We start from the raw sequence: 18035 nt of genomic DNA, 5'->3' as shown, positions 1-18035 counted from the left end.
TGATCTTTTAGGTCTTTTCCAACCTTGTTGATTCTATGATTCTATGAGAGAGATGATGAAAGTTTTATATTGTCTAGAAATTACTTATAAATAGTTGTGAAACAGCTTTGCTTGGAGGTAGTTATTTGGGGTAGTAAAGGTAGGGACTGGTTGTGAAGGCTCAGGGAAGGACCTTGTGAGGCTGAGGGAGCAATAATAAATTAATCATTTCTGTGAGGTGATGATTCTTTACTCAATACTGAGGTAACTGAAGAGCAGCCTGAGGGGAAAGTGTCAGTGAAATCCAGCAATATTTTCTTTTAACAAGGATTTGTATAGGTGCTTTGTGTACTGCTTTAGATAAAATAATGTTAAAACTGCAGTGTATTTCAATGAAGTGGCACAGAGCTTTTCTCAGGAGTTGTTTGGCTGTCAGTGTAGAATTTCTTCATTGCTGCAGCTCCTAGCTCATCTTCTAGAAGCAGTCCCTGTAATTGCACGCCATGAAAACTTTCATTTTAGGCTGGCAGTGAGATGATAGTTTTGTGGGGGGAATAGAAAGGAAATCCCAGGGATTCTTGCTTCTGTGGGTATTCAGTGCTGGAATTCATCGCAGGGATAGGTGGATGGGTTCTTTTGTCTTTCTGTTATTTAGTTTTCATTTCTTTTTGACTTGCAGCCGAGCACACTCACTGTGTGTTGCTACTTCCAGAAGGGGGGGAATTGGCAGAGAAGCATCTTTTCTCTTCCACCTCTGCATTTCCTCTACCATCCATCCCCTCATCTTTTGCTCTCACCACACGCTTTGTTGCTGGTTTGGATACTCATCATACTGTGCTGCAGCCTGAAGTGCTTTTTTATCCAATGTGGTTTTCTGTTTCTTGGGGATATCTTGTTGGAGGGGGTGAATCAGCTTGTAGAGGAGTGTGGTGCAGATCACAGCTGTCAGAAAGGAAGGATTTCTGGCTGGAAGGAGATGGCATGGAAATGGTTTTCTTTTGACAGCAGCAAATTCTTGTGTCAGAAGAACAGCGTGAACAGTGTATCATTAAATTTACTCCTTTACTTTGAACTTTTTGCCAAACTGTGTGTGGTGGCAAAAGGTGTTAATTAAAAAAAAATAAAGAACAAAAGGAATACAGTGATAAGTTGCCATTCACCACATGGTATTAGCTGTCTCAGAAGTGTGGTTTATTTGCTTGCTGTTGCTGGTTTTTCCTTCAGCTGTGGAATATGACATTTGCTTTACTTACAAATAGGTCTGATTGCTGGCGGATTTGTTCTGAAGTAGAAAATGCTCCCTGTATAAGCTTTGCTCTCTGATAAGAATAATGATGCTCTTCTGGCACATCAGCTGTGCCATGTTCTGCAGGCATCTTGGTGATACAGAAGGCCTTGAGTTAGACCCCCAGTTAAGAAATTCTGCTAGCACAACTTTCCCTGATGTGTTTTCTTTGTGTTGGCCAGAGCACTCAATGAAATGCCTTTTATTTTTACATGTTGCAGATTGAGTTCTAAGTCCACAACATGGGCTTCAGTCACAAATCGTGTTCCTTGTAATCTTGTACTCTTTTATAAAGATTTCTTTGTCTAAAAATTGAATACTGAAGAGTTAGCAAGGTTGAGTCACACTGGAACATTTTAGGGTAAAATATTTCTGAAGTAGCGGTTTAATAGTAAAAAATAAATAAATAGTGCTTAACTTAAAATATGCTGTTTTACCTGTTTTCATTTTTGTGATTAATAGACATGCCTTACAAGAAATGGAAAAACACACGAAGTTATTGAAATGCAACTTTAGATTATTTTTTTTCCTGCTAGTTTCTTTAGCATTTAAATTCTAATGTTAGAAATTATTGGCAGACAGACAATATATTACTTACTTGATGCTTATGTGTTAATTCTCTAAATGAAAAGAAGAGAACAAGATGATAAAATTAAACATTCCTATCAATTTCTCTGAATTCTGAAATTTATTCTAGTGTATGATAGGACTGTCTGAACACTTTCTGTCTCCTCAGAAGTTACTGTGGCCATGCATCACATGGAAACTTGGAGTGAGTAACATCCATGCAACTTGTGACGTGCCCTCATAAGATGATGTATTAATTGTTGAGCAGTTCTTCTCAGTAATGGGAAAAGTCTACCACCTTGTCTTCGACAGATCTAATGTAAGATGAGGGCATGCAGTGTTGATTTCCTAGTGACGTGTTCCTCCATCAGCTATCTGCAGCTTTTGTCTTAGAGTGAAAAGAAAATTTGGGATCCTGGATTTACTGCTGCTCTTGCTCTCTTTAGAAGCAAAGGAGCCTCAGGCAATAAAGAATGTGGTATATGCATTCTTTTTTGCCTTGAACTAGTTGTATTCTGTTGAGTCTGACTTTGTCACCAACGGTATAGGTGGTCTTCCCAATTGTAGTTGTGTGCCAGTGTCACAGAGAGCCCTTGCACATCAGCGACACCTGGAGAAAAGAAGAGATGCCCTGGATGTGCTCACACTGTAGTAACATGGCTCTGCGGGTGTTGCACGGTGATCTTGTTGTAGACCAGAACCCAGTCAGTCCCAAGGCCATTGGTGGTGGGATCTGGGGTGAAGCTGCAGAGCAGGTGCTGATGGCAGCAGCCGCACTGGGAGCAGTATGGAGCACTGCTTCCAGCGGTGAGCACAAACAAGTCTGAAGTCAGAATGTTTTGGGAATTTAATTTATTGTCCTCTACAGCTGAGCAAGTACGAACTGCTTTATTCACCTGTACCTGGAAAGTCTTCAGTTATTGAGGAAACTTCATAGGGGACTGGAGGATAGCTGTGAAGTAGGCTTCCAAGCTGACATGTTTTACAAAGTAGCTTTTCTGACTGGTAGACATTATCCTTTCTCATTTATTAATACATAAGAGGCTTTCAGGACAGAATCTGGCTTTTATCTGATTTTTGACTGATACGTTCTGTGCAGGGAACAAGCAACAATCTGCGCTGGGGGAACCTTAAGCTGGTTGTAAATACTTTTAAATACTCTAGACTTGAATAAATCTGAACTTCCATATACAGCCATGCTGTCGTTGTATACAGAAAATTTATAATAGAGAAGGCAGTTTTGTTTTCTGTGTTATTTAGCATGCATTAAACTGTTCACTTTTTCATAGTGTTTTAAATTTCAGCCAAATGAAGAACCAGACATTTGACCAAATGTATTTAATTCACTCTTGCTTCATCCAACTTGTTTTAGGTCATACAGTTTTCCTTTTTTTCTGCCTTTGAAACATAATAAAATGTGTACCATAGATAACTTAGAGATTTTTTAGAATTACTCTTTGTAGTGATACGTGTAATGCGTAGATCATCGGTGAAAGTAAAATAGCTTTAAAGCAACTTTCAGGCAGTAGAAGTACGTGATATAGTTTTACTTCAGGTTGTTTCTGTGTGTTGGAAAAAAAGCCTACTTTAGTTTTCAACGTTGCAGAACTCAACCGTGGCTTTCTGCACAGGTGAGTGTAGTGTTTCAGACTGGCTTGGAAGGATGATACTGGTTAGAAGGTGCTAACTTAATCTAGAATGAAGCTGCTGTGTCTGTGTTAGTTCTGATTGATCTCTTCCTTTAGACCACTTCAGCACCATGTCCCTCAGTCTGACATCTCCCCTTTTCCTGAACACCTCCAGTGGTGGTGATTCTACCATCTCCCCAGTCAGCCCATTCCAGTGCCTCACCACTCCACTGAGAAAAATTTTTTCCTAATATTCAACCTGAGCCTCCTCTGGAGCAATTTGTGGCCAGTTTGACTTGTTTTATTCTTATCTCTCCCTGTTACACAGGAGATGAGGCTGATCTCCACCTCACCACACCCTGTGTTCAGGCAGTGGTACAGAGTGATAAGGTCTCCCCTGGGCCTCCTCTTCTCCAGAATGAGTGATCCCAGCTCCTTCAGCTGCTCCCTCCATCTCACATTTACAGTAATACCACACAGCTGCTATGTCCAGCTTCAGCAGATCAATTTTCTTCTTTTCTTCTCCTAACTTGAATGCTACAGTTAGTTCATAGACTAATAGAATAATTTTTAATTTCATGTTATCTCTTTCTTCATTTGTGGTAAATTAAATCTTTGCTATTGAATGCCATTTTGATATTTATCAGCATAATAAAACCTCTCATTCATGTGTGTCCTTCTTTGAAGTCCTAATAAATAGGTAGGGGAGCACTTAATATTTCTTGCATATCTTGCTAGCATGTATAATTCTGCGGGTTTGTGCAGTTGTGGGTTCAGTGTTACTTGACATTTATCTGATAAACTGTTCAAAGTGAAGTTGAATTTCCCAAATTCAACTGGGAAAACCAAGGGTGCTGTCAGTAGGAGCCTGGGGCATGTAAGACCTGCCAGAATAGACCTTGGGGAGGGGGGTACTGCTGGATGGCAAGCAGGATGTGAGCCAGCAATGTGCCCTCGCAGCCCAGAAAGCCAACTGTATCCTGGACTGCATCCAAAGCAGTGTGGCCAGCAGGGCAAGGGAGTGATCCTGCCCTTCTGCTCTGCACTGTGAGACTCCACTTGAAGTACTACATCCATGTGTGAAGTCTTCAGTACAGGAGTGACGCAGACCTATTGGAGCGTGTCCAGAGGAGGGCTGCAGAAATATCCTCCCTACCAGGACAGGCTGAGAGAGATAGGGCTGTTCAGCCTGGAGAAGTCTCTGGGGAGATTGAGTGTGGCCTTTCTGTATATGAAGTGGGGCTGTAAGAAGGAAGGGGACAGACTCTTTAGCAGAGTGTCTTGTGATAGGATAAGGGGAAATGATTTCAGACTAGAAGTAAGGAGATTCAGAGAGGATATAAGGAAGGAGTTTTTTACAGTCAGGATGGTGAGGCCATGGCACAGGTTGCTCAGAGAGGTGATTGATGCCCCATCCCTGGAGACACTCAAAGTCAGGCTGGACAGGGCTCTGAGCACCTGATGGAGCTGTGGGTGTCCCTGCTCAGTGCAGGAGGTTGGACTGGATGGCCTTTAAGGATCCCTTCACACTCAAAAGATTCTATGATAATGTGTCCACTGATTTTGGATTAATACTGCCGAGACTGAGTCACTTTAACAGTACTATGACAGCTGTACTTCGGATTTTTTATTTTTATCACTATTGATATTAATGGAATTCTCAAAGGTAGAATTGATTTTTTTTTAATCTTATGTTTTATTAGCATCCTTATCTCTAATTATCAAGATTTCCATATTCTTTAGGGAATAAGAACCGTAAACAATTACTGGGTTCATTAATTTTCTACTGAATAGATGCTGCATTTACAGTTCCCTTTGGTAGTTTTAAGACAGTAGAAGCTGTTTCTCCCAGACATTTAACTGCTGACAAATGTTTCATTTCCTGATTTTTAAAGAACTGTTCTTAGGTTGTTAGTAGTTACTTGCAGATTTCTGGCCTTTTCTCAACAGTAATGTAAATCTGGAATAACAACCATTGATTTTTAAGTCTTTAGTATCTCTATTACTCACTTTTTAACTGATCTCATGATCAGCATCTAGGATATCCTGTAGTGCAGTATCAGTACATTGGTACAACATGCGTGATATGCAATGAAATAACAGTAAAATTGATGTTTATTTAAGGTAGTTTTTAGGTAAGAAGCTTCCTTTTCTTCCAGGAGTAGAATATATGCTTATATATGCTTAAAGTATCCTTTCTAACAAATGGTAAAAAACACCAGGCATTGCAATACTAGAGCTTTGCAAAGTGCTTGTGTTTGGCAGGCATCTGTTCCTACTCTTTGTTGCTTTTTGTTGTGTTCTTTTCACATCGATTATTTCTTTTATCTCCATTGTGCTTTCCAGTTCAGTTTGATATATATATTATTTTATAGCACTTTAGAGCTCAGGTCTGAAACTGCCCTTCAATGTGAAAAATCTTATTTTTCCCAACTTCTTATTTCATCCGATGTATGTTCTTGAGAGGAGAAAGAGGATGTAATATTAACTGCACTCCCATTAAAGTGATAATTGTAGAACGCGCAGCATGAACAAATAGAAGTGGTTTTTTTTACAGTTTTGTTCTAGGAAACAGCCAAAGTTGGTTTTTTTTCTAAGAATTCCCAGAGAAAGTACCATCTGGGATGGAAAATTTGAATATAGACTTCTAATTTGGCAAAAATTTGATCAGTTAAAAATAGAGTTCTACAATCCTAAGTATAAGGCAGCAGTCAGTGCTACCAGAAGTTCTTGTAACGCCATTTGTATGGCAGCATTTCTTTGTATACTGAGTTCTCCTAATGCTCTGAAATCAGAGCAGCCAGGTCAGTGGCAGACACATTCAGTCTGAGCAGTGCTGCGCCATGTCCTGTCCCTGGTAGTGCTTGGAAGAGCAGCAGTTGTTGTGTGGTAGCGCTTCTCATGCAGTAAGGATCTCTCCAAATACCTTGAAAATTGGATGTATGAGTGAATAGAACTATGAGGATAACCTCTTGTCCAATCCATTTTGCTTCATATTTATAGCCAATAGTGGCTGCAAGCCATTGCCAGCTAAGGGGGTATAGATAAGACAGAGGGAAGTTTTTCTAGCTCAAAATGATTTCACTTTTCATCAGCAGCATAGGAAAGCCCTGTGCCAGCTGCCTGGAGTGCTCTGTGAACACCCTGTCCACTATAAATGTCTCATTTGATTTGAAGTCCTCTTATGCTTTTCATTCTTAGAACAGTGTCATCGTTAGGCACGTGGTTTAATTACGTGCTTAATAATGAAAGTTTCTTGTTTTCAGGCTTCACTCTACCAATATTTCTATAAGGTGAAAAATAGAGAATCGCTCCATCTTTGGGTGTTTTTAGTCATGTGAGAATGAGTTTGTGCTCAGCATTGGCTCAGTTTATTTTCCAGGATAGTAAGTTTTTATTTTTTATCATATAGAAGCATTTTCATGCGTTCTATCTTGGTCTTCCTTGCTCCTTTTTTTCCTGTATCAGCTCTTGTATGTCTCCCCTCTTTCATCGCTCTGATTCAATGTAATTGCCCTCTTACTGAAATCTGTTCTCTCCCACTCACAGTTTCACTCCGTTCTTTCTCTCCATTAACCACATTCGTATTTTGTCCATTAATCTCCTACTTTTTCCTCTTTCCTGTTTAGAAAGGTTGATGTGAACAGTGGGTTGTCTTTGAGCTCTGTGAGAGATCTCTTGGATGGACATGGTGGTAAAGAGCTCACTCAATTCGTAGTGCCGTTTTTAAAACAAATTTCTTTTTTTCTTTCACAGGAAAGATGATAAAGATTACGCTTTAAAGCAGATAGAAGGTACTGGAATTTCTATGTCTGCATGCAGAGAAATAGCGGTAAGTAACATTTCTTCCCACTAGATAACAGACCTACTAAAAGCATTCATTGAGTGCATGTTTTTGTTTGCAGAATCATGTTATTCTACTGCAGGTTCTATATTTTTATCATGGAGGTATGAAATAAATAGAAATGTCATGGAAATGCATGCACCTGTTTTACTTGCTGTTGATGAATGGCCGTTTTTCAGTTAAAGTATGCTGCCTGCCTCAGGGCAGATTAAGAGCAGAGTTGAAAGACATGATTGGAGTCAGTGGTTTAAATGACTTATTTGATCTGACTTCTGCATTACTACTTCAATTATTTCTTAAAGAGATACTAATTCTTACTGGCTCAGAACAATTAAAGCATGCTGGTTTCTATTTAAATGAAGATTTCAAACTGAATAGGCCTTGTTATTGCCTCAGGTTGAGAATAATACTCGTGGGTATACCCCATGTTTTCCTAGGTTATTCAGGTTTTTCTTTTCTGTGTTGTTAGAAGAACATGAGTAACATGTTCTAGTTTCTGTGCAAATTTATCACAAACTGTGAGACTAGATGAGTAAATGCAGTAAGTAGATGTTTCTAGTTGATTATCAATGTTCTCTTGTTGGGATGGTGTTTCGACTGAAGTTAATTAATGAAAGGAAATGCCCATAACCTTCATGGTTGAGGAAGGCAGCTGCTTATTTTCGGTCCATACTTTTTAAGGGTATGGAACCTGTAGATCTGCCTCAATTTTGTTTTTGCTTCAGTTGGTTCCAAGCTTGAAGTTGAATCTGTAGTTTCAAACAAAACAGTTCTTGAGCTGAGTGAGATGAAAAAGAAAAGGAGCTGAAAGAATATTCTTCAAAAGAAGGTATTTTAACCAGTTTATGGAAGCTGACCCTTTTTGCCACATTAGATATCCGTGTGGAACTGAAGGAGCTGAAAACAGGGTCTTAAATTCTGAGTATTCCAACAGTTATAGCAGAAAATGTTCCAAATATTGCGACTTCCACAGAGCGAATGCGTTTGGAAAATGTCAGCTACCATTTCAGATGATTTGGGAAAACATTTTGTTTGTATTTTTGAAGTGATTTCCATGAAGAGTTAAAGGAGTTAGTTCTACTTGGCAGGAAAGCTTAGCTCCTTATTGGAGAAGTGTCTTCTGGCACTGGAATGATACTTATGTAATTTGTATCAGTTACAGGAGAATTGCTAACTTGGCTGACAGTCAGGAGGGATTTGGCCTCTTTGCATGACTTGAGGGCTGCTGTTGAGCATCAGGGTCTTCTGTAGTGATAAAACACGAGCAGAAAGCAGGGAGGCTTCCTCCTGGGTCGGAACTGTTGTACCTGCAGCACACTCTGTTAGAAGAGAACAGCAGTACCATGTGTCACTGACATGGGAGAGTGTTAGAGAAGAAAAACGGGAGATGCTCTGAAGGCACCAAAATCACAGTGGAAGTGGGCACCAAGGCCAAAGGGTGGAGTGGAGCCCAAAAGCTGTTGTGGTGATAGAAAGCTGGAGTAAGCTAAAGCAGTATTTCTTGAGCTAAAGCAGTATTTCTTGAGCTAAAGCAGTATTTCTTGAGCACCTGTTGGCTCTGTTTTGTTTTCCATCTGGGTTTCAGCGTGATGTGATTGGATTTTCCTGCAGATGATTTAATAGTTTATCGCGGAATGTAGTGTTTGTTAGTTTACCTGTTTTTCCTTACTATTCTTAAAAACAGGAGCTTCATATGGACAAGGATCAAATCAAAGATAACACCTAGATTGTTTATTCTATGTAGTTGTAATACATATATGTAGATAGGTATATATATAGGGAGAGAGAATTAATCAGAAGTGTTGTGTCATAAGATGGAATCTGTACATCTAATGAATAAACTTATTATTTGTCAGATTTGAAATTCTGTTCAGGCAGACTAGCAGTGTGTTCTAGACTATTCCAATAAATGCTTTTTATGAGCGCGGTGGTATTAAGAGGACTGGTTTTATGTGTGAAATATATCCATTTCACTTTCTCTGGAAGCTGGAGCTTTTGTATGTTAGTCACATTATCAGAATCACTTCAGCAATCGCTGTGATGTATATCAAACTATGAACTCGTTTTTTAGAACTATACAGTGGATTTTGTCTTTCTTATAATGACTAACTAGCTCAGGACTCAAATAACTTGTATGTATAAAAATGCCCATAGGCTACTTATACAAGTCATCTAACAATCCAAGCTGATGTCTGACAGTGTCAAATCATCTGAAAATAAAATTGTTATTGGTCTACATCAGTTAAAAGTAAGAGCTGTGACTAGGACAAGGAGCAGAGCTGAAATGGCTGCCTTCGTGGTTATAGGATGACCTCAACCTGCGTGTGTGTCTGAAGGACTCTTGCACTTCAGAGGGTGGTGATGCACTGGGACAGGTTTCCCAAGGAGGTTGTGGATGCCCCATTCCTGGAGGCATTCAAGGCCAGGCTGGATGTGGCTCTGGGCGGCCTGGTCTGGTGGATGGCAACCCTACACATAGCAGGACCCAGCACATGGAAAACAGCTTTGATTGACCTTTCTAATGACTAATGACTCTTACGTGCTGTAATTTAATAGTATGATATGTATACAAGCAATATGGTTGAGAGATCTTGTATAAAGGGAGGGCAGTAGTAGCTTTAGTTCTGCGAAAGTGGAATAAAATACTAATTTAATGTTAAAAGTGGACCCCTTAGGAATAAACATTTCCTATGAACAGCAGAATCTGCTGAGCTTGATGACAGGTGCCCATGTCTTTGGGATTCTTCATCTACTTCCTTACTTCTAGCAGACCCTGAACATCTCAGTGACTACTTACAGTTTGAATGTGCTTGGACATGAGAGATGCTGGCAAATATTATATGTGTGATTGTGAAAGACTCAATTATTTTGGAAACCACCAATGTTAAATCAGCTGTGTGTCTTTTTTTCCCCTCTTTTTTTCTAATAGGAATGTTAGTTCTCTTGCTGTGTCTTGAACAGTGTTTATGAAAACAAGGGCAAGCGCAGATGGGTCAGACATAAGGTTATGGCACTGAAGTCAAACAAGATGCATCATCATCTTCGTCAGCTGCAGATTTGTATTTCTTTGAATGTGAGCCAGGTTTTCCCTTTCTGATCTAAGGGAAATCTTTCTGATTGGAAACAATCTTGAATCATTGATTTAATTGCAGGTGAAAAGGACACCTAGGAGAGCTAGGTGGGCAATTTTTGTCTACTTTCTCAGTGTTCTACAGAACTAAATTAGGGTCTCAGAGTCCCTAGGACAAGAAGCATCATCACGCTGGTTGCATACTCCATTTCTTGCAGCCTGTTTTTCTTTGTTGATCTCTGTCAGCTGCTGAACGCAAGGCAAGTCATTTGGTGGGAAAGGCACATGCCATTTGTGCTGGAGTGACCCTGGTTCATGGAGGTTGAGGTTGCTGAAAGTGCTGCTTGCAGCCCACATGATGCATGAGCTCTTCTGTCCCGTGGACAGCGTCTGCATTTACTGCTCTGTTATCTCTGTCCTGGAGCATTTCAGCCTTTCCAAGACAGTGATTCAGGGATCATCTGTCATCACTTCAGCAATCATTTCCTCATTCTGATGGTTTTGCTGATGTGCATTAGCCATCCTATTCACTGAGATGCTCGTGCCTGTCTTGCTTTGACCAAATGCATCAGCTTTTAAGGCAGGCTGTAAGAATATGTGGTTAACAGCTATTCAGCATAAAAGGCAAGGATAAAAAGCCAGCAGGAATGATAAAACTGAGAACACAGATGCATGAATCATAAACAGTGTGTATCAATGGCAGTAACAAAAGCCAGAATTCTTAAAGCACTGATGATGATGGGCCACAGAAGGGATCTCTCAGGCTTATCCTTGACTAGAATCAGTGAGGGCTTTGTAACTGATAAGAGGGAAAGTAGATGGCTACGGATATTACAGGAGAATGCAGAGTTGTTTTTTAGTATTTGGAAGGGATGCTGAGGCTGTGGGATTGTCAGAGGGAAGGGTAAAAGGCAGGAAGGGTTGAGATCAAGGTGGATTTGGGAGAAATAAGCATGTGGAAATGGGAGGGGATGTGAGCAGGCTGATGAGCATTGGCTCCATGCTTCTCTGTGGCTGTGTTGCTCAGTGAGGTGGTGAAGTTTTGTGTCTAAGTGTGTGTGCCTGCAAAGGAGGTTCTTTTCTCTTGCCTTTGTTATCGGTGATTGGTCATATCTGTACTAAGTGTGTTTACATGCACAGGTCTATATGTGTGCACGTTTTGAAAATATACCCTTTGTTACTTACACCTTGCCTCTGGCTGAATTTGGAAGTGAAAAAGCAGCAGCTTGGCATATAGCGGATCAGGAGGAATGCTATGAATTTAATAATCAGTATTGGCTATTCCTGGCATGAACAAAGGAGGATTATGTCTATATTGCTTGGCTATGCAGACAGGGCACCATTCTGCTGGGTTACTGGAGGTTTCTCATCTCTTTGTTGTGTCTTGGACCAGCTTTGATGATAGATTCTCTTCATGTTCTTTAAGATCACATTTGATGTGAAAACGATGGGTTTTTAGAGCTGATGATTTTTGTTACATGGAGAACAAGGAGTCGGATGGACTTAAAATGGAACAGAAGTGATGTGAAGGGTATTGATTACTTTGTGGAGCCCTGATTGTTGCATTCCTCTTGCATCCAGGAGTTGTGTGGGTGTGAAGAGTTGGATTGCTGGTACAGGAGTCATCAGACCATAGGAGATATGGTTAGATTTTGGTCTGAGACATACAATTATTCACTGTCATGAAATATTCTGGTTACACTCTATATATCAAAATGTTTGGCATAAGTTGGAGCTACCATCTTGAATTTATACTGAATGAATAAAAAAATCTTCTAACTGTAAGGACTGGAATAATGCATACTTGAACCTTATGACCTCATTCCCTTCTAAGAGGCTGTCTCCTGCCTTTGGTCTTCAATGCTGCATTGGGTCTGGATGAGATGGAGTTTATTTTCCTCATAGCAGTACATGTGGTGGTGTGTTTTAGATCTGTGACTAAAATGGTGTTGATAACACACCATTGTATTGACTTTTTCTTACTTTGCTCCCACAGTGAGAAAGCTGAGGGTGGTCAAGAAGCTGGAAGGGGTCACAGCAGGGATGGCTGAGCCAGATTGGCCACAGGGATAGTGTATGCCTTATAGCACCGTTTTTGGCATTAAAAATTGAGGGAAAATGGATCTGGGGGAGGCAGAATGGATTGCTGGGAGGCAATCTGCATCAGTCTGCTTATGGGAGGTGACAAGTTAGTGCTTTTGGATTACATTCTTCTCCCCATTTCTTCATTTACTAAACTGTCTTTATCTTGACTCAGAAGTATTCTGACCTGTGCTCTTGCTCTTCCTTCTTGGGGCTTAGCAGCTGGCTGGGCTCAACCCACCACCAGTGACCCCCACCTGTAAAAGGCAAAATAAATAAGGAAAAAAGCAATTTTGTGGTGTTCTCCCCCCTACTTTAATCCTTACACTATGTAGGAATTATAGACATTTACAGAATTCCACACTTGTTTTTTCAGATCCTGCCTTAAAATTCCTCTATGTAATGCTTTTAAATGTCTTAAGAAGGTTAGTGTACTGTAACTGTGCAGCTCTCATATGTACGAAGCATTGGCAGTAAGGTTCTCCCCAGGGAGGTGGTTGAATCGCCATTCCTGGATGTGTTTAAGAGCCATTTGGATGTGGTGCTCAGGGATATGATTTAGCAGAGGGTTGTTAGAGTTAGGGTACTGGTTAGACTGTGGTTGGCCTTGATGATCTTCAAGGTCTTTTCCAGCCTGGGTAATTCTATGATTCAGTATCTACTTTCACACTACCAACATCCACCTCTGATGTCAAAAGCCAGCATCATAAAATAGGAGGCATTACTTTTGGGACAGCCCTCCTACTCTTAGTAGCAGCTAAAATGTTAACATATGAGACTGAAGTATCAGTGGAAAGGAACTAATTCTCTTGTTCCCTCTGTTATCTAATCAATCAGACTTCTCCTAGTAGATTCGATCTCAGACATAAAGTACCATTTTTTTCTTTTATGCTCAAGGACTTGTTTGAATTGCCCTTGGCTTTAAGAAAGAAGCTAGCCACTCTTATTTACAATATCATAATTTCCAGCAGACTTCACTGTTCCATTCACCATCTGTTAGCTGACAGAGTTCTTACAACCTTGTGTATCCATTTGAGAATAGTTTGCTTAGGGACATGTAAGAAGTTTTTTTGTTTCGGTAAATGTGTGACTACAGTAAAGTGAAATGTGAGTGGTGCTGTCTGTTATGTTTTCCTTTTGGAGATGATTAGGCTCACAGTTTCTAAAGGCAGCTGAGTTGATTTGATGGCCCACTGCTGTTGAAAGTCCTTGCTCCAAGCTGTGTTCTGTCCCTCCGCTGCTGCAGGGTCTGCTGTTAGTGCCACAAGTCACTGCAGCTCCATAACTCAGCAGAAAATTGCCACCTTTGTGTGTCTGGGCTAGTTTTTTTCTGAACTGGTGAACTGTTTGATGGATGGTTTCTGTGAATATCGTAGCTGGTGTACATTGTGGGAGGGAGATGGGCTGCCTTCTTTTGGTGGAGCTGACCATCTACATCAGCTGGCTCCATCCTGTGAACCATAGCTTCATTCAGCAGACTGCATTGACAGGAGCTCTGTGAGTCATGAGCTTCTGCCTGGAATGACTGCAACCAAAACGCAGGGTTTCCAAGATAATTTGGAATCAGGAGAAAATTGGATACCCCAAATGGCTGTATCAAAGATTAGAGCCTGTGGGAAATGGCAGCTGCCACAGCTGGCTGTTCAGCGAGCATTGTGAGCCTGGATAATAGTGAGATTTACTGAGATTTAAAGGAAATGAATAGGAAGTGTTTTCTCTGAGGGGGGTTATGAACTGTGTGTTTGGCTTTGGTTTCGAACTAGCGACTGATTCTGTCATTACAAAAAAAAAAGGCAAAAAAGGGGGAAAAGTGCTATTTTCTTTCAGTTTTTATCTTCTTCTTGTTTGTATTGTAGAATACATAGCAAATGCTATTATTACTATTCCTTTTTTTTAGCCCTTCTGCAGCTCTGGATGTGTGGATATAACTGATATGGCCTTTGTTTCTTTTGCAGTTGCTACGGGAGCTCAAGCATCCAAATGTCATTTCTCTGCAAAAGGTGTTTCTTTCTCATGCTGACAGGAAAGTGTGGCTTCTCTTTGACTACGCTGAGCATGACCTCTGGGTAAGGTGAATTACTTGTAGGTGGCAGTCACAGTTTTATTTGCAGGAAAGGGACAAGGTCAGGGAAGAGGCATTGGTTTAAAAACAGTACAGCCTCTTACTCTCAGTGTTTGATGGAAACTTTTTCAGTACTAAAGGAAAAGCAATAGAAAATGTTGGGTAACCACACAGTACAGCTGGCCTGTGAGCTCTTTAAGAAGACTGAAATCTGCATTCAGTCCTCAGTAGCTAAAAATCTATTTAATTGCAGATATAATCCTTTGCTACAGCTAAAATGATGTGGGTGGGAAAATGTAATTGATTATACAGGTGAATTGCCTTGGAAAAATAATAAACATTGAGCAAATAGAGTAGTGTGGAGTTGTACCTACCCTGCATGTCATCTATGAATAAAAGATGTCAAAGTAACAGCAGCGCACAAAATGGGGGCATCATTCATATGTTACAGTAGAAATTGCTTTTTACTCAGTCATATTGTGAAATTTCATGTATGTGCTGAGCACGGCTAGTGCAGTAGTTTGCTACAGTGAGACTGGGGAAGGGACACAGTGTATTAGAGTAGGAGCTAATCTGGGGGATCGAGTTGTCAAGAACCCAAGGGACATCTGGAACATGGAACTTGAGGAACACAGGGAGAAGAGAGGACCTCCCTCCTCACAGTAGGAAGAACACGTGGCAGCAGTTTAAAGCCAAGTTTTGGTTGGGTGAAGGTGGGGCTAGGTCTGTTAAGATAATCACATAAGGGTAAGCCATCATAAAAAGAGTTTGTTCTAGAAATTATCCCTCTCTCAAAAGGATAGAAACAAGATAATGGCTACCAAGACTGCTGCACCTTATGCTATGGCACAAAGACATTACTGTTAGTGGCACCTGGGATTTGAATGTTAGGACAACTTAGGTTTTTGGACTCCTTCGTGTTGCTAGACATTGTTGCTTGTGTATACAGACAATTGTGGAAGGTTTTTCTATGAAGCCTGGTGACTGATGTTAAGACAGACAAACCTGTAGCTTTGCTCAGTCAGCAACGACTCTTTTGTGTGTTGTTTTTTAAGAGTATGGACTAAGCTCAGATTATTTCTTTGTTTAACTGAAAAGTTAGAAGCTCCTTATATAGTTTCAAAGAACCCCTAGTTTCTGGCATTAAGTCTTGAATGTTAGTGTCGCGACCATAAGGGAAAACTTAAAGTAAAATGATACAGGAGTTAAGTAATTTCATTCTGTGCCATGATATACAGAGATATCAGCCTCAAATAAAAATACTCTCCAGAAACTCCAGACCTATAAAAGATCAATGCAAGGCAATTTGCATTGATGATTTCATTTTTGAGAGATGGTGTTAATCTTATTGCATACAGTAGTCATTTCCTTGTCTATAAGGGTACATGTTGTCAGTTTGGAAAATGAATGATGAAAGCTAGCAAAGAACTGTCATCTATGGAAGGAATTGATGGCAGTATTTGTCTATAATGCTACAATTAAAAAGAAACTTTTTTTAAAATAATTTTTATTTCTTTCCTCTTTACAGCATATAATCAAGTTTCACAGGGCTTCTAAAGCAAACAAGAAACCAGTTCAGTTACCTCGGGGAATGGTGAAGTAACTGCTGTGTCAGATCCTAGATGGTGTTCATTACCTACATGCTAACTGGGTGTTGCACAGGGATTTGGTAAGTTGATCCGCAGTGGGTTTAGCACTGGGATGTCTGAGGGCAGGAATTTTGTATTCTTATTTTTTTGGAAATCCTGGGGAAACAAACTTCTGTGCTAAGGGCAAGTTGCCCTTAATTAAAGATAAATGAAATGAATATTTTTATACAGCAGTCAGCCAGCCCTCTGTGCAGATTTTCAAAGCCTGCTGTGTTGTAATAAGCTTATGGAAGTGAAGTGTATCAGACGGCTGGTTTACTTTTTTGATTTCCTAAATAAATGATTTTTGAGTGTCCATTTAAATAACAGGCATGTTAAAATATGCCTCTGGTGATGTGACTGCAGGCCTGAGAAAGAAGTAATAGTACACGCGGGTAGGTGTGAGAGAAGATGGTTGACTATAAGAGCTGCTAAAATGTAGATTAAACAAAAAAGCTACCTTCCTAACACTGTCAGTTTTACTTAAGCTAATGGCATTTGAGAGTTACCTTCTTAGAGTATTTATATCAGAAATATAGCCATACTAACTTCTGAAGACTTAATGTTTATTCTAACTGCTATGTGAGGAAAGCATTTGAACCTGAACTAGTATTTCTTGACCAACAGACTCTATTAAATGTTTCAAATGAGTAAATCTTGCCAATTCTTAAATATTTGCTTCTAAAATATGCCTGCAGTTTTATTCTTCGCATATGACAGTGTTCTATAATTTTAACGCCTGGTTGTTTTCCTGACCCAGTTGTCCATACCTCTTATCTTTAATAGCCTTCTTCAATATAATATGAAACTGTATGTGAGACTTCTATTTACTGAGATTTCATTAACACGTGAGATCATAACGAGTTGTCATTCCCATGGGTAAATATTACCAGTGCTATTCTATCTCCGTGCCTTCCATATTGCTTCTCAGGAATCACTAGAATCACTTTTTGTCTATGAAATAGATTTAATAGTGTTCCTTGAAATATGGTCAATGACTAAATATTTTTCTTCTGTTTTCAAACTTAATAAATGCTTCTGTAGTGTGCTAGTCTCTTTACACTGATGGTAAAACACCTGTATTTGAAAAAATAATAATGTTTCCAGAACTGAAGAACTAGGAAGCTTTGTTTTCTTACAAGTGTTGCATGCAGATTGTTTCTAATTTGATCCTGGTTTTAGAAATGGAACAAAAGGTTCAGCGTGAGGGGGGAAAAAAAACTTGTGATGGTTTAGTCACCGCTCCATCAAATAGTGGAACAAAAAGTAATATAGGAATATATAGTATGTTACTGCACAGGCATCTGGTTTTAAACCTAAGTGTCGTGTCTTGCCCTTATTACCTGCCTGCAATAGTACTCTTCAGTATTTGAGGCATATGGAAAACAAATGACCTGTCATCAAGAATCTGAATTTTCTGTTGCTTTACTTTATAAGGCTTCAGAAAATTTATGAACTCAAGTATTAAAGTATTAATGTAATTGAGTGGAAAAAATAATGCCTGTTGTTAACTGGATGGCTCAGGAGATTGGCAATTTATTACAGAGCCTTTCACATCTAGGTCTGTAGCTCAAGTATGGCTTGTTGGCAACAGCCAAAACAAGTACCATCTCATTTTCTGACCTATGTGAAATGAGTTGGTGGTCTCAGTCCAGCGAGCAGTTTCTTTTCCAGCAAAAAACCACCATCACAACTGAGTATCTTCTGGTAGTCTAAGGAGAAGGCAAAAGCTTGAGGCGGAGACTGAAAGGTTGTTTCAATGGAATCTTGTCAAGCCATGTTGGTGAGGAAGCATACGAAAGCTGTGCATGCAGTGTCCTACTTAGGGAGACTGTTGGGTTCTGGGTTGTTGTTTACAAAATGTTCAGTTTGATGTGAACAGTAGGAAAT

The 18035-nt window shown here is 39.9% G+C and overlaps 1 protein-coding gene across 1 annotated transcript in view; it reads left to right on the top strand.

Moving 5' to 3' along the window:
• CDK8 (cyclin dependent kinase 8) overlaps positions 1 to 18035 on the top strand; it is a 60694-nt gene that overhangs the window by 8282 nt on the left and 34377 nt on the right. The window contains 3 exon segments of the mRNA XM_015852122.2: positions 7216 to 7291; positions 14411 to 14521; positions 16046 to 16186. Of these exon segments, the coding sequence (XP_015707608.1) occupies positions 7216 to 7291; positions 14411 to 14521; positions 16046 to 16186 (328 nt within the window).

Source organism: Coturnix japonica, chromosome 1 (genome assembly GCF_001577835.2).
Source record: "Coturnix japonica isolate 7356 chromosome 1, Coturnix japonica 2.1, whole genome shotgun sequence".
In the NCBI taxonomy this organism is placed as follows: domain Eukaryota; kingdom Metazoa; phylum Chordata; class Aves; order Galliformes; family Phasianidae; genus Coturnix; species Coturnix japonica.
This window is presented reverse-complemented; position numbering and strand designations above follow the sequence as displayed.